The 20086-nt window shown below is 50.0% G+C and overlaps 5 protein-coding genes; 3 read left to right on the top strand and 2 right to left on the bottom strand.

The window, feature by feature from the left end:
- Window positions 1-356: 356 nt before the first annotated feature.
- On the top strand, window positions 357-2205 carry FFUJ_01032 (uncharacterized protein; the record flags this gene model as incomplete). XM_023568452.1 has 6 exons in its annotated part: window positions 357-1000; window positions 1213-1426; window positions 1488-1552; window positions 1683-1734; window positions 1884-1948; window positions 2022-2205. 6 exons carry the CDS (start codon window positions 357-359, stop codon window positions 2203-2205), a joined length of 1224 nt encoding a protein of 407 aa, XP_023424501.1.
- Window positions 2206-4545: 2340 nt separating this feature from the next.
- FFUJ_01033 (uncharacterized protein) lies at window positions 4546-6452 on the bottom strand (the record flags this gene model as incomplete). XM_023568441.1 has 2 exons in its annotated part: window positions 4546-5608; window positions 5677-6452. 2 exons carry the CDS (start codon window positions 6450-6452, stop codon window positions 4546-4548), a joined length of 1839 nt encoding a protein of 612 aa, XP_023424500.1.
- Window positions 6453-14603: 8151 nt separating this feature from the next.
- On the top strand, window positions 14604-15409 carry FFUJ_01034 (uncharacterized protein; the record flags this gene model as incomplete). XM_023568430.1 has 3 exons in its annotated part: window positions 14604-14651; window positions 14820-15129; window positions 15243-15409. 3 exons carry the CDS (start codon window positions 14604-14606, stop codon window positions 15407-15409), a joined length of 525 nt encoding a protein of 174 aa, XP_023424499.1.
- A 461-nt stretch (window positions 15410-15870) lies between these two features.
- Window positions 15871-17833, bottom strand: FFUJ_01035 (related to MOB2 protein, required for maintenance in ploidy; the record flags this gene model as incomplete). XM_023568419.1 has 5 exons in its annotated part: window positions 15871-16417; window positions 16468-16579; window positions 16633-16819; window positions 16857-16998; window positions 17811-17833. 5 exons carry the CDS (start codon window positions 17831-17833, stop codon window positions 15871-15873), a joined length of 1011 nt encoding a protein of 336 aa, XP_023425608.1.
- Window positions 17834-18653: 820 nt separating this feature from the next.
- On the top strand, window positions 18654-19932 carry FFUJ_01036 (uncharacterized protein; the record flags this gene model as incomplete). XM_023568407.1 has 2 exons in its annotated part: window positions 18654-18911; window positions 18967-19932. The coding sequence occupies 2 exons, from the start codon at window positions 18654-18656 to the stop codon at window positions 19930-19932; spliced, it is 1224 nt and encodes a 407-aa protein (XP_023424498.1).
- Window positions 19933-20086: the final 154 nt, after the last annotated feature.

Here is a 20086-nt window from a genome sequence, read left to right as displayed (position 1 = left end):
GGATGACAGTTCTGGTACAAGAAACCGCAAAGCCTCAACTCAGCCTCAATCCATGCATCTGCCTCTACCTCTACCTGTGCCTTTGCTTCCATGTGTCTGTTTGCGGTGCTTTGAAGGAATGAGTAAAGCGCCAGCAACTTAATTAACATGCCATCCTCACTCGATGATATTAACCTGATCCTTAGCTTATTTCGTTGATCCCGTCGACTCATTCTCGATTGGGTTGTTTGCTTCGCGAATCGCTGTGTAGATCCTTTGTGAACGGGCCCTTCCGCCTCTGGGCTGTCATCAATATACTACTGATTATAACCCTGCAAACCTCTCTCAAGTACATATTACCACTACCGTTAGCGAAAATGGGCATACGCGATATTCTCAAGAAGAAGGACGACCTCGCCACAGGCCAGCCGCCTGAGAAAGGCACTATCGATCATCTGGCAGCCCCCGAATTTACCATCATCCGCTCCGACACCTCAACCCAAGAGCGCATCTACCCGCCGTCCATGAAGTCTGTCGACAATCTACATCTCGCAGTCCAAGAAGCCAAAGAAAAAGACAAGTCCCGACGATCCCTCGATGTCTTCCGCTCCGGTCGATCGCGCTCTGCTTCAGAGTCGAGCCAGACAAAGAAAGAGAGCGGCGCCCGTCGTCTGTCTCAGCGACTGCACCTGAGCCGAGCACCTCCATCATCCGAGAACGTCCCCGAGAACCTGCCCGACATTGTCACATCGGACGAGGCGCAGTGGGAGAAGCGCGCGACTATGCTGGCGGGTCAGAATAACCGCGCCAGGAGCAACAGCAGGCCAGGCACGCCCTCGGACAGCAGTAGAGGCGAAGAGCGGGCTGTTTCGTCGCAGCAGATTGATCAGGATATTCAAGAAGCCATTCGCCTGCACGAAGATGGGAAGCTGGAGTTGTCGACGCGCATGTTCGGGCGCCTGGCTGATCCTCAAGGCGCCAACAACCCGCTCAGCCAAGTGTTGTACGGCCTTGCTTTAAGGTGAGAACACCGCATAGAACATCAATGTCTCGGGTGGAGCACTTCCGGTAAATCTTGATAGAGTTTGAAGCTCTGGAAACGGTTGAGACTTCAAACCTTGATGACTTACATACGTCGAGCGATACCCGAAACCTTGTACCAACCTTGTCTTTGATCTATCGAGATGAGTTGATTTACATGTCTCGAACGCTAACATGACTCGTGTTGTACAGACACGGATGGGGTTGTGCACCAGATCCAGAGGGTGCCGTCAAGTATCTTTCCGCTGCAGCCTCCAATTCTGCGTCGATTGAGCAGATGGCTCTACAGGCGGGCATGAAGAAGGGTGGAGCTGCAAAGGGTGAGCTTGTTCTCGCCATTTTCGAGCTGGCCAACTGCTTCAGACATGGTTGGGGCATCGAAAAGGATGCCTACGCCGCCAAGCAGGTATGTTAACTCTGATTCTTGTGGGAGTGACATCAATTGCTGACCATTGACTTTGCTACAGTATTATGAGACTGCGGCGAATCTAGGAGATACTGGCAAGTCGTACATACACGAGCTGAGAACAAGGTCTGACATTATTTGATAGATGCCATGAACGAGATTGCCTGGTGCTACGTCGAAGGCTTCGGGTGTAAGAAAGACAAGGTACGTTACACCAGAAGCCATTTACTCATGACTACCTGTCTGGCCGGTTCAGGAGCACTCTGTACATGAGCCGCATCGAAGCCATGGCTGCAGAGATGTTCTCGGTGAGCCTGGGTCACTTGATTCGTCGAGATACTGGCACCCAAACCAATTCACTGCCCAGCCCATTCTGTCAGAATCTTTCATCGCCTCTGACCGTTTCCATATGTTTGATGATGCTTGGCTATTCGTATGAGGCTGATATCCTGCACAGTTCGCGGCAGCTCGGTATTATCGACTGGCTGAGAAGGCCGGTAACAAGACACTAGGGAACTCTTGGTAAGTCCACAGGCCAGAACCCCCCTCTGCACATCGTCCTCCAGTGTTGTTGTGGCGATCTGTATTTCGATAGGCTCTCGTCGAATCCGCCTTGCCCGGGAGCCACAGGGCCTGGTGCCACGGAGGGCGTTCTATCGATTGGTCTTGATCCCCCATCATGCATCATACGATTCGATGGACAACCGCTGATTCAGACATCTTGCATTAGGATCTGGAAGGAGAAGTACGACCCTCCGGGCGAAGGCAATCGCAAGTAGTGCAACTGTAGCCATGTGCCACTGTGACTGAGAGGTGCATCTTCGCGACATATATGCCGTATAAGTCAATCAAAGAGGAGAAGGAGGAGGAGGAGAAGTCGATGGGTCAGTCAACCACATAGTGTTTGATTCGCCCCTTGGATGACCAGCCAGCTTTTATCCCGTATTGATGTAACTCAGCTGATTTAGGGGTGTCTTGCTCACATTAACATATATGTATACTTGCCAGATGCGGTTGGGTGGATAAGGCTGCTGTGGGTTGTGTGTGCTTGTGTCTCGATATCTTACTATTCTTAAGTATATAGATAGAGTACGGGGTGTTTCGACCTTGCGTCTTGTTGTACATATCATATCGCAACATATTATCTGAGTGGTTCTCTACATCTCGTTTGGGTCAAGACCATTGGTGTAGCAGCCGTACATCGCCCATCGCAGCCATCTCGCGACAGATTTTCCCTCTTCTCTCACTTTGGACCTCGTGACAAAACCCTACCAATCCCACAAGGCGCCCATTATTGATGCCCAACGTCGATGGCCTAAAGACTTTATATTATTATTGGTCGTCTTAGTCATGCGGCCTGTTAACGCGGCCCGGTCGAGGCCTACATGACGAGGGGTGCACGGAGCTTGCCACGGCTCATCGCTATAGCAGGCCTATTATAGGGATCAAAGTGAACTCATCTTTCTTAAGGTGGAGATGCGATACTGAGAAGGGAGCTTAGCAATAGTGAATGGATTTGAAAACGCTATATCGCTGCCTGTAATTAGGTAGTGGTTGAAATCTCAGCGGTTGAACTTGGTCCATTCGTCTCTTCAGGCTCTTGAGACTATCGCATCTTTATCCCATACATGGCCAGTGATAGGTTTGTTTGTTTTCCAAGAAACCCGTCTGTTCCTTGCGTCGAGGAAAGAAGAAATTAATCTCAAGACTCTCAACTAAAGCTGTCGCTTCAGCTCAACGCCCTGCAATGCAATGCCATGCAATGTAGCCACGCCCGGCTGTTTCCAGACAAGATGCAACTTCAAGGATTCCCCATACCAAAGAGCAAAGCCGTAGTGGCGCAGAACCGGTGATTCGATATATACGTGTTTAGACTATCAGCATAAACATGAGGCCTACCACTTTAGCCTCCCCCTAGAAGACCTGATTGTTATTTTTATTTGCGCGCCAAATCAAGTCAACTCGTCAGAACTGTATGTACATACATACATGCTCGTCTAGGCTGATGTGCGCATCCCGTGCCGTCCCAGCGCCGCGCATTGGCAAGACATTGTCTAAGACAAACCACCCTCTCGCGCTGACACCCACCACTTGCATCTTCTAGCCTATTATCGACCGGTCTAGCATATGTCTCACCTGCTATCTTTTATAATTCTTGTTTCTTCAAAACTAACACCCGCTCCCCTTCCTCTTTTGGGACCTGGTCTGTTCAAAGTGTACGTAGGGTATAAAAGTCTGCCTAAGCAGATAGATATCCGATGATATGACATAACTGTTCACGAGGTAGCATCGGCACCATGATCGTCACGAACACTGAATGAAACTATTGAGATGGATATTCTTTGTTTGATGCTCGCCGCGTGAAAACTAATTCCAGATAATTATCCATGCCATAAAATATTCTACAACTGATCGGATCACCTGGAACCGGAGGTTGTTTAAATGAATCGAACTAATTCCAAACAAACAAGTAAATGGATCATCGACGAGCTCGTATCATCGTCATCATAGACCATTCTCAGTCATTGTCGTCTTCAGACGTATGCCAATTTCCATATCCTTAGCCTCCAAATCCCTTCCATGCACCGCGATAGTATCAAGACTCTTCATGGACTGGGCCCTCATAGAGTCTGCCTGCTCCTTCCTGCTGGCTGCTGTTTCGCCGCAAGTGTCCACACCCAGTCTGGCTCACATCCGTCCACATCGACCACATCCCGTTCGCCGTTACCAAAAGAGAGGTATCCAATTTCGAGAGGAAAACCGATGCCACGCTGGGAAAATCACTCAAAAAAACAAATCAATGCACGCTCGCTTGCTCGATCCATAGGAAATCAGAAAGACCCCGAAATAGGAAATCCACAAGAAACGACAAAAGGAAGACAAGAAACCATCCATTTGGGTGCGTGAGCAACATGTCTGGAGTGCGCGAGAGCGACATCGAGTATATGGCAGCTCATCCCCCATGAAGAGGAAGGAAAATAGCCGACTTACAAGGAAAATAAGTGACAAAAGAAAAAGGAAATAGAGAAAAATGAGAACAAGTGATCCAAAGCCGTTCGAGGCTAAGCCGTGAATTCGTCATCGTGACTTTTTTTTATATTCTTGATTCGTGTCTTCGTTCATGTCCTTAATTCGTTGCATTGCTGCTCATTTTGCGCGCTGTTACATTCTGACACCATTTTCGCGAAGTTTCGCACAACGTCGTTGGGAATCTGGTCCCACAGAAGGGAGCGCGTGTATACTTCGGCTGCATCGTTTTGTTTGTTTGGAATTCGCATCGTCGCAAGTGCTTCGGCTAGATTTCGGCGACCTTGACTGGGTGATGATCTCTCAGGAGCGTTCTGGAGGAAGTCTTGGGAGTTGACGCCATTATACTGAGCAGCTGACAGAGAGAAGATTTGCTCGTTGGTCTGCTCCTGAGTCGGCTGAGTCAGCTGGTCACCAAGCTCACCAAGCATTGAAGGTGCAACACCATCCATCGCCATATCATTCATGGAGATGGTATTACCCCAATTAGCAGCGCCGGATGGTTGGGGGGCAGCTTGCAGGCTGGCCGATTGAGAGTTGACACCAGCGTCCTTGAGAACGTTGTCGAGAATGGTAGCAGAGGCGGCCCTGACATCCTCAGAAACGCGAGGAATAGCAGGGGTCGAGCGGCTCGAGAGGACGAAGGCACCAACGAGGAAGAGCATGAAGAGGAGGCCACCCTGGGCGGCAGGCTTCTCGCTCTCGACGAAAGGGTTGTCGTTCTTCTTGGTGGGAACAATAGCCATCTCCTGCTTGACTTCAGGCTCCGGATAATCGTGAAGGAAGTTCGAAGCATCCCATGCACCAGGCATGCCCAAGCCGTCCATAGCGTCCATGGCATCGAAGCCGTTTGAGAAGCCATTGTCTCCGGTGGCGGGAACGGCGCTATCGAGTCGCTGAACATGGTCCGTGAGAACGCTGATCTTCTTCCTCAGTTCGCCAGTCTCATTGGTGTGAACACGGATCATCTCTTCTTTGTCCAGCCTCTGGGTCTCGATGAACTTGATGCATTCCTGCTTTTCGAGGGACAGTTGTTCAACCCGAGCATGAAGCATCTTCAGCTCTTCCTCCATGTCAGTCATGAGAGCGGTATATTGCTTCTTCTCATCCTCTAGACGTTCAGTATGCTGCTTCTTGCGTTGTCTCGAGTCAAGACTGACGATAGTTAGCATCAAATCTTGAAATGTAAACGTCTTATGTTTATTTAGTGGGGCGGGACTTACGCTGCTTGTCGGTTACGGAGCAGTCGCTTCTGCTGCTTGAGCTCCTTAATCTCTTGTTCATCAGTGGACTGAGAAATAAGATGGTCGATGTTGCTGAGGTTCCGCTCTGCTGGAATATCAAAGCGAGCATTCTTCTTCCGGATACCGTCGCCACGGCGCATCTCGTTGTGAGAGCGGAGACCGGGGCTGCTAGGGCGCATTTTGTTCTTGTTAATGGGCTGCTGAGGGGTCATCCACTCTTTCTGGGGAGATGTGGGGATAGACTGGGAGCCGACGGGAAGTGACGGGAATATGTTCCCAGGGTTTGTGAAGGGTGTTGGGCCGGCCATGGGTCGGTGGAAGAGAGAGGCGTTGGCGTCATATTCAGCAGGAACACCATCGAAGGGATTCAGAGGAGTGCAAGTGCCGGAGGTGTTTCCGAACCAGTTGGCAGTGGCAGCGAAGCCATTGTTCTGAGTGTGATCAGGGCGCATAAAAGGGTTGTTGCTATGCTGATCAAAGAAAGGGTTGTTGGAAGAAACCGACTGCATTTCGACGGATTGCCAGTCCTCCTGTTTTGGTGAGAAGAGAGGAGGGCCGACAGCAAAGGATTCTCGACGACTGTCAGCCATGGGGGGCGATAGTTCTAAGCCCGAATCGATTGTGTTGTGTTCAAGAATGTTGTCGTCTAATACACTGTTGTCTTCGTCTTCGAAGTACTTCTGTGCGTGTTGTGTATCCACGGTTAGAGAGGCTGGACGATAAAAGGGTTGTTGCATTTGAAATGTTGAAGTCATTGTGGTGATGTGAGATTGAGTGAGTGAGAGAGTGTGTGTTAAGTGAGGTTTTGTGTGGGTATATGTAAGAGAACAGGGCGGGGAAGTTTAATAGAAACAGTGGAAGAAGGAAGCAAGGCTGCAAAGAGAAAATAGGAGCCAAGAAGCGAAGGGTGGAATCTGAAGAAGGAGGCCCAGATTCGGAATCAGTATCAATATCAAGGTGAAGAGCACAGAGGCACAGAGGGAAGCGAAAAGAGGTTGGGATTTGGGGGAGGGGCGCGAAATAATAAAGTACTGGAGAACCCAAGGTAAGGTATCATCTTTTTTTTCCTTTGCGCGCGGGAGACTCAAACAATGTTTGGTGGGCAAGGCCGAACCGTAGCGTGGGCAGCGGTGAAGGACGAAACGGGTACGGGTGTGTATTTTTGGCAGCCTGCCAAGTTTTCACCCACCCAGAATCCAGCAGCTCACCTCACTTGTAGGCAAGGAAGGAATGGCAGGACAGGGCAGGGGCGTGTAAGGTGAGGTGAGGTGGGCTTTGAGAACCTGGAAGGAAGCCAGAAAGCCCGACCCTCCGGAGCGTGCTTGGGTGGGGTTAAGTGCAAGGCCAGGCCGATGCGAAAAGGGTACAGAGAGTGTGACTCAGTGCTCGGCGGGAGAATCGGGGGGATGGCTCGTACCTCTCGAGTACTTTGGTACTCCAGTTTGTGGCCAAGATACTTAGGTAAATTGAATGGAACGGGTGATACTGAATGAGACGGGCTTGCAAGCTCTTGTCTTTTCTCTCGCAACGCTGAAGCGCAGGCGCAGCAAAAAATAGGTAAAGACGAAGCTTCTCCCGTAGCGTATTGTTTGTGTACAAGGGACTCGAAATCGGCCTCCAAGAATAGAGTGATAAACTAAATTTGGAATCCTGGTAGGGACCAAGATAGGAAAATGGGAAGAATATACGAGGAATCTAGGGTTCAAGGAAGTGAAAAAGAGGCTGGCGATAGATGGGATAATAGGTAGTGGAGTTTGCGGGACGCCGGACGACCGAACGGCGAGGACGGGAAAGGACGGGAATGGCAACAAGCGTACTGGCCGATTCACTAGAATACAACCAACAATGACAGGCCAGAAGGAAACAGGAAATCAGGCGCGCGACTGGACACTCTCGGTATCTGCAATGCAGTATAATGCAGTGCAGAAGCCTAGCACGGCGCAATAGACAATGACCAAATAAGGAGCACTTACAACAGCGAGAGACCGGCGCAACAATATGTCCTAAGGCTTTAGGATGGTGTGGGCTAGGCGTTGTGTGGTGCTGATGATGTCCAGGGTTGACTTTGATGGTGCCGTTTTTGAGGTAATATGTGTGTAGTGTGCACTATACAGCTTTGTGTGGTGGATGGTGCAATTGAGACCTTGATGTAGTCTGCAATCCTGATAAACAAGATAAGGTAGGACGACGAGCAGAGACGATGGGTTACTGGGTATGTATGAAGAAAACAGACTTCTACTTTGGGATCAAAGCGAGGACAATCTTCGATTATGTACTTGGACGGGGCAGGTTGCCGGCAATTACTCTTGTGGAGCAGACACTCAAGCATCCATTCGCATTTTAGACCACGCCGACGATGCCAGACTTGTAGCAACGCGGTCATGGTAGGGCATGGACAGGTCTTGTCTCGCGAGTTTGGCAGGGCACCTCTGCAAGACGGAGGATCATGGATGGTCATGACCCACCAGAGACCGGGGTCTGGTATTGGCCCGTCTTCCTCGGCACAGTTGGAGATGTCTAGGTCTCAATGATCTGCTCGAATGATAGCTCCCTTAGCTAACAGATCTCATAAGCGCTTTACTGGGGCATGACCGCGGTGATGGGGAATGAGAGATCAGATCAATCAGAGAGAGAAAGTGTATGAATTGATGATCGAATGAGCCAGTGAATGAGCTTCCTGAGCAGCACGCGTCTCATCGATTTAGCCGTCTGGGCCGTATCCAATATGATATCGGAATAAGAACCCAGCGTAGCAGACGATCTATCTGGGTGTGGAGGCGCAAGTCAGGGTTGGGGGGCCTCAATCGACCAGGCAAACTTGGGGTCCAACCAGGCTGGAGATGCTCTCAATGGCAAGAGCCAGAAGACCAGATGAGACGGGCCCAGGCCGCGATACCTGGAACTAAACTGGCGATGCCGATGTTTCTTCCCTCATCGGATCTCTTCCATTGCCAGCCTCGACATCACCGCCATCGGCTATCAGTCATAGTAGCGGTGATGGGTTTCAATGTGCCGAGCCAAATCTGTAACAACGACTCCATTATCAATTATCGTTGCGGTGGAAACCAACGATACGTAACAGTACGGGAATGGAGGACAGAACTCCGCAAAGGCGAGAGATTGTGACAGCTACACCACGATGTCAATCAGATCTCCAGATGTGAACCGACTTCCCGTTTCTGAATACAAAATGAGCTTAGTTTAGCACACCAGGCAGGGGATTTTCCTCATGTGTCATCCAAGCCTGGCCCAAGAGGAGGATTACCGTGAATGCTATTCGTTCTTACTTGTCAGCCATGGAGCCCGTGTGAACAATTAGCAGCGGCGTATGTTGCTGCTAGCTCCAGAAATGGGCCGTCGTCACTTGACCGCTGCTCTGTTTTGTAACATACAGGACACCAGCCTTGGCCTTGTTTCCCCTTGGGCCGCTACCAATTCATGTTGCGAGCGATTCTTGCGAGTGATGAGGCCATCGTCTCGGGCTTTTCTCTGCATGCTTTGTGATCTTCTTGTTCTTCAAATGTCTAGACTGGAAACCTTGCCACTAACTATCCCAGCAACCCCACGCTTATTGAGAGCCAGTAGCTACACCTGAGTGGTGTCATGGCTGAAGGCTGACTATAATCTTACAAGGATCAAGAAACATGGGGGCATATGTCTTATCTGTACTGCCGGGAGCGACAATAAGCAATGAACGAAGACAGAGAACATGCTTTCAAACCGCTGAAGGGAAAAGCAATAAGGCCATTATGCCAGGGAGTCTGTAAAGCGATCCCAACCCTGTAGACAGGCAGCGGATAGGACTGGGTCTAATGGCGGGAAGCCATGTGCTAAATTTGATACTCGCCAGGCTGATATCGGCACCTCTAACAAGGGAGCATCGTACCGTATTTCAAGACGGTAAGAAACTCTTACTCAGACTTGCGGCATTGCGGCCTCTCATTTGAAGCGTCGACTTCTAAGTTCGACTCCAAAATGTCTCATTGGGTCTAGCTTCGGGCGCTCCTGGGCCGGCCCGGCCACTTAGGTTGTTTACAAAAGCCCTGCAAACCTAACAATGGAAAATTCCAAGACGTTGGGCACCAAAACGGACGCTAGTGCTCAGAGCTTTGGGCTTTATTTCTGCATCAGCCGAGAACCACTAACACTAATGGCTGCCTTCCTATTGACCAGTCTGCTGGGTCGTGGGGTAAGAACGTATCGACGTACCCTCCCAAGTCCCTATGGTTGACGGGATTGGAAGGCCATGGACAGCTGCCCATGGCCCTGTTCATCTTCAACGAATAGCTCGTGGCAGTCTTTATTTCACAAGGCAACAACCAGAGGAGACAACACAATATGAAACGCGAGCAGCACGTCCGACACCGCGTCTTCTGCCCCGTCTTCAGGGACTGCTATTCTTTTTTAGTTCTAGCAAGGAACACTGAGCCGTCCTAAAATTGTGGAAAACTAATACACGCCATGGCATAATGGAGTCGCCTCACAATAGGTATCTCGACTGGCTTCATCCTGGCGCGTGCTTGTCCACTCTCTGGAAATTGACGATTTTCAGGGAAACCATTCTGATTGACCCCTCCCTAGTTGTTCTCGACAAGCGGAAGTAGCAACACGCGGTAAAAGAGCAGGTCTCGGCTTACTTCAGCACGGCGATTTGCCAATGAAGAAACCGAGCCGAGGAACACGGGACAGCTCTGGATAATAGATGCCCCAGGCAAGAGATTTCAGATAACGTATTTCAGGCTTTGAGACACCAGTTCTCGGAGCTTAAGTCCCAACGAGTGCCGTTTGCAGACCATCCCACACAATCACCACAAATCCCGTTCTTGACTGCAAGAACACCATCGATATCACGTCTCAAGCCTCTGTTGTCGTCCGATTCACCTGCGGAATCTCCAATAGCTCATCAGCCAAGAGATGCCTCTCTTGATCATGCACTGAGACTTCGATGCTTCCGTCACTGTGGGTGGCTGGGGAAGACGGCTGCGACTCAGCTCCCACACGCTCCAACTGCACGCCCTCTACGACGACCCTAATTCTAACCACTAGGCTCATACGCCTGATATCATGGACCCACTGTGCTTCGCGGTCGCATAATGGGCCGCTCGTGGTGCTTCTCTTTTGAGCACTTTGTTTTGTCGGTGTGTTACGCGTGCGCGTCCTCTCCCTAGCCGACCAGGAAAATGTTAAGCACCTTGCATTTCTATCCCCTGCTGACTTGCTCTTTGACAGATACCAGATGGTCTAGCGTCACGGCTTCGACTGATCTATGGTCCAAACACCTCGTGCGTGGTATGCACCTAGGTCCATGCTTCAAATCCCAGGACCCTTCTCGCGTAACGGAAAACATCACCACACACTGAACACCAGAACGAAAGACTATCTACCTGGAATGCTTCCTGAATCTCGATGGTTGCATCATGAACACAGGCTTGTGTTTTGTGCTGATAAAAAAGGCATGCAAATGTCATTTCAAGTCCCATCCGCTTGTACAAGTACAATCTTATCACTTGGAGTGTGCGAGCATTTTTGCTGCTACCATGGATCTCCGGATCTTTTTCCGGGAGGGTCAAGTTGGGTAAACAGCCAGCGCTTTTCAAAACTGCCCAATCTGTCTCGACATCCAATCGTTTAAATAGGGCGAGCGGTATTGGGGCTTCATTCGCCCAGAAGGCAGGCCTGCGCTTCGTGCATGCAGTTTAGCCAGTTCTGGTCGTCCATAACCCAAGTGGGCTATGTAGCGTATCCTTGACGATTCAGAACTTTGAACCCCATGCATGGCTACAGAGATGTACGTTTTGGTCATATCGAGAGCCTCATCACATTTTGAGACAAACGGTCTCAATGAGACAGGGTCAGTTACGGCTCTGAATGGCCTCCTCATAGCAGCATCAGTGGCATTACTCACCAATGCCGATGTGAATCCGATATGAAGGCCGCCCGAAGTCGCTGCCCAACTGCCTCAGCATATCCCATTGGTGAGCATAGGGATACCGCCATTATGACTCGAAGAGAGGCTGCGATTTTCGGACACTCACTCTAGCCCCCACGACAACGCAGAACCTCTCTAATTCAGTCATTTCGGTTTCAGAGGCACATGCTTTTCGGTTCCCCTGATCTACCGCAATATTGATTCCGATACTGGATCATATTCGCTCTGTATCCGGTATGAAAGACAACCGGGAGATATCCTGGGTATCATTCGTGACGCAGTCCTCCATATGACACTCTTTCTAGAACCGGAACAACATTGCAGGTCTTGCTAGTGCTAGACTCCAATCTTTGATATCGCGTTGTCCTTTGCGCCTCCCTCCATTTCGTCTTCACATATCATCATCCAGGGCTCATTCTGACCGAGGGTGGCCCGGTTGCGCTGATAACTTTACTGCAGCCTAGAGTTACTTTGCACACTCAAAGAATACCAGCACGCAGCAGAAGAACTTGGAACAATAACTAGCTACCTCTCTTTCAGTTAACAAGTGGCGTAAGGTATCTCCCGAACATGCGGTCTGGATCCCTGTCCGAGTTTTGGGTCCACGTTCATCGCACGCGAAGAGATTTCCAGCATAACGATCCACCGTTCTGGATTTTGCTGTTTCTGGGCAAGGATTCCAGGCTCTTGACAGCGTCAGCCTCGACGAGTATCATGTCATATCACGAGGCTGCGGCTGGGATTCCAGGAGAAAGAGGTGCCCTGTGTCTATAACCCCCTCGCCTTAGTATTCGATATCTGAAACACTCACGGACATCAGCATGATGAAATTGTCCACACCACAATCTCACCTAAGGGATTAAAAGTTGGCACATGCGGCATTCCAGGATAAAGATTCGCCGACAATAGAACTTGGTAACCCAGAAATGTCAACGTGGGACAGGTATGTCGCAGCCGACAAGCTGCAATGACGCTCACAACATCTTGGAACAAGGAATCTCACGTTGCCTTCTGGAGGACGAAACAGACCGAGTTGTCTTTATATGGACTAGTCTTGTTTTGCAAGTGCAATTTGGACCCCAATCAAGTGTATTTTGCGAAGCTGGGGTATCATTTGCATGTCAACATACCGAATACTTTGAAGTGCAGGCATTGATAGCAAATGGTCTCCAAGCTATCCATGGAACCTTCTTCTCGAACACGGCAGTATGTCTTAGTCAAGCATGGAAGCCAAATTCATAAAACTACGATCCATGATATCATCCACTTTGCTGTTTTAGATAAAGTCATACATCTTGTATAGCAATTGTTAACTACTTTTAGCGTCTGACACTGGGGTCGACCAGTAGATCACCATCGCTATCAGGCGTTATTCAAGTACTGTCAAGAGTGCTTGATAGCTGCGCCTTCTGGGTAGCATCACGAACATCACGTCGGACATTCTGCCCGGTCAGTTAACCAAGATCTGATATCTTGAGCATCGTCAAGCGCATGAAGACAAAGAAATACCAGGACTTGAGCTTAAGTGTACTTGACCTTGGCTCCAGATACGCAATGGAACAATCGTTTCTTTTTCCTACCCAGAGAAGGGCGATGCTTTTTGCTGCGTCCCGACACGGCCCTGACAGCTGAGAAAAGACCTGTCAGCCACTCGATCTCATGAGCGGATATGTTTCTGAAACAAGTGGCTTAGACAAAAGGCCGAGCTTATAAGGTTTTGACAGAAGGAAGCGGGGATACCCGGGCAGCGGGACATGACGGGTTGAAACGGATGACAGTTCTGATATCCAACAGTTCTCCTCGACAGCATCTTGCCCTATGATTATGCATGCAGTCTGGAATACGCGGTTACGGAAATCAATGGACAACACCGGAGTCATTCGGGCAAAAGGGATATCGGCTCCAAAACGCATAAATGGACTGCGCCACCAGGACCTCAACTACACTATTAGCCTTCGCAATGCTCCGTGTTTAACATAACTAGCCGGTAATACATCTCGATCTTTTTCTTCATACGAAGCTGGTGGTACATATGGCTTAGAGGAGTTGGTGGAGATGCATTCAGGCCCGCGGTATCGAGAACTTCTGGTGTAGATATCCCATGCACAAGCACAGCACCACGCCGCCATCACGAACCAGAGTCACATCCATAGTTCATCCCTTAGCTGAACCTGTCTGATGCTAGGTTCTGACGAGTGCATTGCGAAAGCAGCCTGACCGTACCTAACAATGGGCTCGCGGTGTCATTGTGTCGTGAACATCGTTACACTGGTAACTGGCGCTTTGAACACACATCACCCTTGTTGGTGGCTTTTCAAATTATCGTCAGCCATATCGTCTGCGGGCGTTCTGCGCCTCGTCATCAGTTTCGTTTCCACGAATCGCTATTGATACCACGGGGCCTTGTGCTTCGCCATTGGCGATAGGTTCTGATATTACACTATTGAGAACGGATTTATGTATCTCTGCCTGTCAAGAAAATGGCTCCCAGTTCATATATGTACCCCTATCATCAGATCTCTGTGCCTTGGTCCCCCAAGGACCTCCACAGTCTGGGACGGCCTGCGTCACTCGAAATCGTCGCCTCTTGCAAGCACCCATATCATCTGTCCACCAGTCACACAACAAGAGATCTCGTAACTGACTAGCAAATCCGCTTCGGTAGATGCTCCTATCACAAGGGCAACAATAGCACAATGTGTGTCATGGTTCAGATGCTGATGCTCGCACACGATTCGCTCAGTGTATCGCCGTTGCGTGCAAACTCCTCTGTTGTGGTCTCGGAGAATGCAGATATAATACGAGATGGGGATGCGTTTGCTCAACACACTAAGTCGTATGCATTTGCGTCTATTCTTGTTTTCGAGACTGGATCCGAAGCAGTGAGATAGAAAAGCCTATTAACAGCTGCTTAGCTTGTTCCTTTTTTATTATAGAACAAGAATGAGACTCGGCATTCAGTCGAACATCTTTCGATATGAAGTTGACGAACTTCCCTATACTCATTCCTGCCTTCACAGCTCAAGTATGTTGGGACTGTAGTTTTCTTGGCGTTTTGTATACCTATATCACTGTGGCTTTGTCTCCAGCCTAGAGCCTGTGCCTTCGAACCCTACAAGCACCGTGTTTCTCTACCCAGCGATTTACTCCCATTCAGAATGGATTCACGCATCACTAATTCTTTGGATGATAGATCGCCATAAATGATCCTCTTGTCATCACCTCTAACCTCCTTAACATCCCGTTTCTCCCCAAGGCGGGTACTCTCGTCTCTGAGCCGGGATATGAGCTTCCTCTAGAGGCGACGTTCGTTCATGGCAGCGACTTTATTCGGCGTGATCCTGATGGTCAATGGGTCAAGCTTGAAGTAACAAGTGTTGCGCGTGACACTTCTGGCTCCCTGTTGCGTTTTAGCTACAATGGAGTCGTCAACATGGCGGGAGATGAGGGCAAAGTGATTCGAGGAGATACGAATGCCACGACGACTGGTTTTGGAAATGCATGTGAGTGACTGGATTCCATAACATGGTTGTCGACCTGATGCTGAGCCGCCATCCTGCCCACATTGTTTTGAGCTGTTGTGGGACAACTCTGGACTTGATACTGACGACGTCAGTTGTGCAGATTAGGTTCGAGACTGATGCTCCGGGGTTGAAACTTCTGCAGGACAAGTTATATGTTGGCTCGGGCAGGTTCGTTATCGAGGAAGATCGACCAGTCATTGTGGAATACAAAATCAGCGAGGTAAGCGCGCAGTGCAACAAGGGATCGAAGAATGACTGAGAGGCATGACGGGATGAGACACCGGTTAGCCTGGGTATGAATCGAGTAATCTGAGAGCAGGAATCTATCATTTGACAGGATGGGTCACGTTCGTGATTTTCTGCACTACGTTGCTTCAGTTTTCGAAATCTATTTGTGTTTGGGGACCTAGAAACAAGCCTCACATCGATAGGTCAAAGTTCCTAGTTCGTATGTCTACCACCAGCCATGTGTCCCCCCTACATAGTCAAGCTCCCCTTCCAAGCTCTAAGTCGTGGCCCCCGAACTCCAATCTGCAGCTCTTTTGCTACTGCAAGAATATACTTTATCATGCGGTCCCATTGAAGCTGCCTCGTTTATCAACCTTCCGACTCCAGGCTGGATACAGGCCCTCCAGATTGTGTACATAGGAATCGATCCACAGGATCAATACCCCATCTTCTCCGCCTTTCGTGTTACGCTACACCGGTACTAGTCCATGCTTATTGGGGGACATTGGAAAGCTGCAGAAGACGCTCGCCGGCGCGGATGTTGGCATACTCATATGCCTTGGACTCGGGAGGGAAAGTTCCGTTGGCGGCCCAAAGATCGATCAGAGGCTGCATGGGCTCCAGCTCAGCGGGCTTGAGCATATCCAGAGCCGTAGCCGTCAGGACGAAGTGTGAGAAACAGCTGTTGAGCTGCTTCTCCAGGTTGAGATGGTAGAACGGCTCGGTGAAATGAGCCCAGTAGAGGTGAGCATAGACTCGGAACATTTGTCGGAAAATCATCTGGCAGATATCGACGAACTTATCAGGGAATCCTGATCGCTTTCCGATGTACTCGGGCTCGCCAGGGTTCGAGAGTTGGGACAAAGGTGTGGTGGTGATGGCGGGGTTGTGGGCGTACGAGACACCAGAAGGGTCAGTTGGGAAGATGTTGGTGTCGTCAATTTTACCAGAAATCCATCGCTGCATAAGAGTCATGTACTCATTGGCGGGAAGCTCAACAGGCTCCCTGTTACGGTTGAGCCAAGTAAAGGAGTGGTTACTAGCGAGCATAAGTGAATGTATGGTCTGATGAGAGTGTTGATCACCTACGCTCCAGCAGACATGCGTGGGCAGCTGGTAGAGTTGCAGATGGATGTACCATCATCCTCCTTTTCGTGGAGAACTCTAACAAAATTCCACAGGTTGCGGTAATGCTCAACAACTGAACGGCGTTAGGACCCGTAAGAATTCGTTGTGATATCAAAGTTATCTTACCCTGGTGTGCAATCCACTCGCCTTGCTCGACCGTCTTGGGTCGGGCACTCAGTGTCATGAAATTACCCTTTACTATGTGCTTAGCATATTGGGCATTGAGCCACAGAGGGAGAGGTCGAGGAAGATGATAGGAAGAGATTAGTTCGTCACCGCTCATGACGCCGCTGGAGTCATCCATGCCAATGGTCTGGGCGAGTGAAGGAGAGTTAGGCAGGAGGGGGGACCTTGGGAGCTAGACTAGCTGAGGAAGACTGGCTCCCTTGAGTAGGCAGCTCTGGCGGGGGAGGCTGGCTGGCAGTAGAACCAGTTGGGCTCTTTTGAGGGCCAGAAGAAGGCTTAGCTGAGCCACCTCGGAACCGAGCGTTACTGGTGATGTTATGTTAGCAAATTTAGGGAGGTGGATGCTATCGAAATAGGACCAAGTTGAGTAAGGAACAAAAAAGTCACTTCAAGTGAGTACAGGTACAGTTAAGGTAAGGTAAGGTAGGAGAGCACCTATCCATGGATGTGACAGCACACTATGCTTGAAATGGCACACATGGTTGAAACACTGGCAGATCCGCCCATGGCAGCCGCAGAAAAGCGCCATGCGTGGCGCCCTTGCAAGGGAGAGGAATGATGATAGGAAAGGATGATATATGAGTGAGGAACTATCCATGAAGTCCAATAGGCACTACCAGAGAATGCCCATCATGGCGAGTTTTTAAGAGTGATCAGTTTCTCGTAAGGTATCCTAAAGCAACGTCTTCAGAGGCTCCAAGATATGAATGCTTTCAGCTCATGAACCTTTGGGGCATGTCTTGAACAAAGTACTAGTGTACCAGGGGACCACATGGTGAGAGAGTCTGATTGTGTACAGTAGGTCTTCAGTCTCTCGGTAGTTGTCCTGCACTGCGACAAGGAGTGCGCAAGGGTATTGGCTCCAGGTTTGAGTGTATCCGAAATGAAGATTTTGCAATGTTGCACTCGCATAGGAGTAGAGGGTCGTGGCTGGTGGATATAGATATTTTACCTGTACAAGAGGCGGCGGCTCTTTTAGGATTCATGATGAAGACATGACAACAACAGTGGCAGGGTCCAGAGACAAGCCACACAGAAGCGATGCTGACAATAAGGGCCCAATGACGAGAAAAGATAAATTGAGATGATACTGATGAAGAATGAAGATATATACTCACATGCCAGAAAAGAGGTTCGACATGGTTGACAGAAAGGCGGGGTGAAATCGTGAGCAAAGGCGCCTGAGAAGGATTCCACGAGGACTTCCCAAATAGAGGGAGAACGCGCTCGAGTCGGTATTAGGGTGTATTCGGTGGCTTGAGCGGTCGTTGGTATTGTCTTCCGCCTGACTGAGACTGCGTGTTGTTGTCAGGATCAATATCAGATCAAATCCGATATCAGCAACTGGAGTCGGTTTGAGAAAGGGGGTTTTTGAGGTGTCGGTGTCGGGGCTTGGGCTTCCCAGGCTCCATTGATGAATAGCGGCTAAGTACCCCGTAACTTTAGCGGATGGGCGCCACAACGGGGCATCACGCTAGTGCATCGCACCCATCGCATCCCGTCTCCAGAAGCCTCCCTACTCGCCTCACGCGACTGGCTCTGTTTGTCACCTGAAGCGCGCCATGCCTGTTTCAGAGCATTCGAAGGGATCATCTTGACACTCTTGCCATTTCTCTGCCACACTCTTCCTCCTCTCAAACCTCCTGACGCTGCAGCACACTCGTTTCTTCGTTCTCGTCTCCACTAACTTGAGGCAGAGGAATTTTAGGTAGGTTGTCATCTGTTTATGTGTGGCACATGTTGTGGCTGTGAATTTCGACAAAACGGATGTTGCAGTGGCTGGTGCACCTACGTCCCAACCTCAGGCCTACCTAGAGCCACAATCAGCTAGGTAAACGGATCCACGGTCGCTAGAAAGTAAAGCGCGACTGCAAGCTCACTTTGCGCGCAAACCAACCGCTTCTTTCACTGTTTCCTTCCATTGTCTAGTTCACTCTCCTTCACCGCAAAGAACCTACAACATGTCCGACATAGAAGATCCAATTGACTCAGTCGACGAAGGCGGCGACGACCTCTTCGGTGACGATGGCGACGATGATGTCGTACCTACCAAGGAGCCTGTCCATGAGGATGATGAACTTGCTTCAGATCCAGAAGGAGACAGCTACGCGCGGTATCGCAACGATGACGACGACCAGACCCAGGTCCAGACAAAAGAACGAGCGATTCAAAATGTCGAAACCTATCGACATCGAATTCCGAAGCCTAAAGATGGCGCGGTATGCATGTTTACTTACTCTGAGAAGCCCCTTGGCGCTGACTTTGACGGTATAGCTTCGGATTCTACGCATCCCCAAGTTCATGAAGATAATGCCTGAAGTGTACGATCCCGAGACGTTTGAACCGACAGAATTCGACCTGGCAAATGCTAAAGCTGAACATCCTAAACATGTCGCTCGAGTACGAAAAGATCACAGCACCGGCGAATTCAAGAGTAACACAAACATCTTTCACTGGAGCGACGGATCAGTGACCATTTCCGTTGGCGGAGAGCACTATGAGATCCAGAGAAAGGCGCTCGCCCCACCACCAGACAAGCCCTACAACGAGGTCAATGACGGTCACTACTACGCTGCTGCCGCTGAGTTGCACAGCAACATCCTCATGACGGTTGGGCATATCACAGAGCAATACAATGTTCGACCCAACAAAGCTGTTGGAGACGACGCGCTGACTCTCCTAGCGGAGAGGATGGCTGTCGCCAGTAAGCCTGCGAATGCAACTGACATGATCATCCAAACTACTGTCGACCCCGAACTCCAGAAGAAGCAGGCCGAATTGGCTGAGAAGGAAAGAATGAAGGCACAGAGGCGACGCGAGAACGCTGCTGCCAAGATGGATGGTGGGTATGGCCGATCACGAGGAGGGCTGTCCATTGGGGACCTTGAAGGTGGCCGTCGAGGCGCGGCAGGCTCTCGCAAGCGCGGCGCACCTGGGTCGGGCAAACCTAGAAGACGGAGAGATGAGGAATCAGACGAGGAGCTTGAGCATGCTGTTGGTCGGCATGAAGGCTACTCGCTCGACGATGGCTTCATCGTCAATAGTGACGACGAGGAAGTAGAAAGCGGAGGCGACGATGACGACGAAGATGATTTCCCCGATGACGACGAAGAGGACAAGCCACGCTCCAAACGTCAGAGGACAAGAGATCGCAGTGAGGACGAGGATGATCTCAGCGAAGTCGAACAAGTGGCAGGAAGATCCCGCAGGAGAAATGTCATCGACGATGACGACGACTAAAATGGACTAAAATGGACATCTTTGGAGTTTCAAAGACAATGAGATGGGTATCTGCATGGTGTGCAGAGGAGGCCATTGCTGCATAATATGATTATATCAAACTGTCTCCAAGACAGAGTATCGCAGAAACTGGCTGTTTTTGTATTATATCTTA

The sequence above is a fragment of the Fusarium fujikuroi genome, chromosome FFUJ_chr01 (genome assembly GCF_900079805.1).
Source record: "Fusarium fujikuroi IMI 58289 draft genome, chromosome FFUJ_chr01".
NCBI lineage: Eukaryota > Fungi > Ascomycota > Sordariomycetes > Hypocreales > Nectriaceae > Fusarium > Fusarium fujikuroi.
The sequence above is the reverse complement of the archived record's forward strand: the minus strand, read 5'-3'. Positions and strand labels throughout refer to the sequence as shown.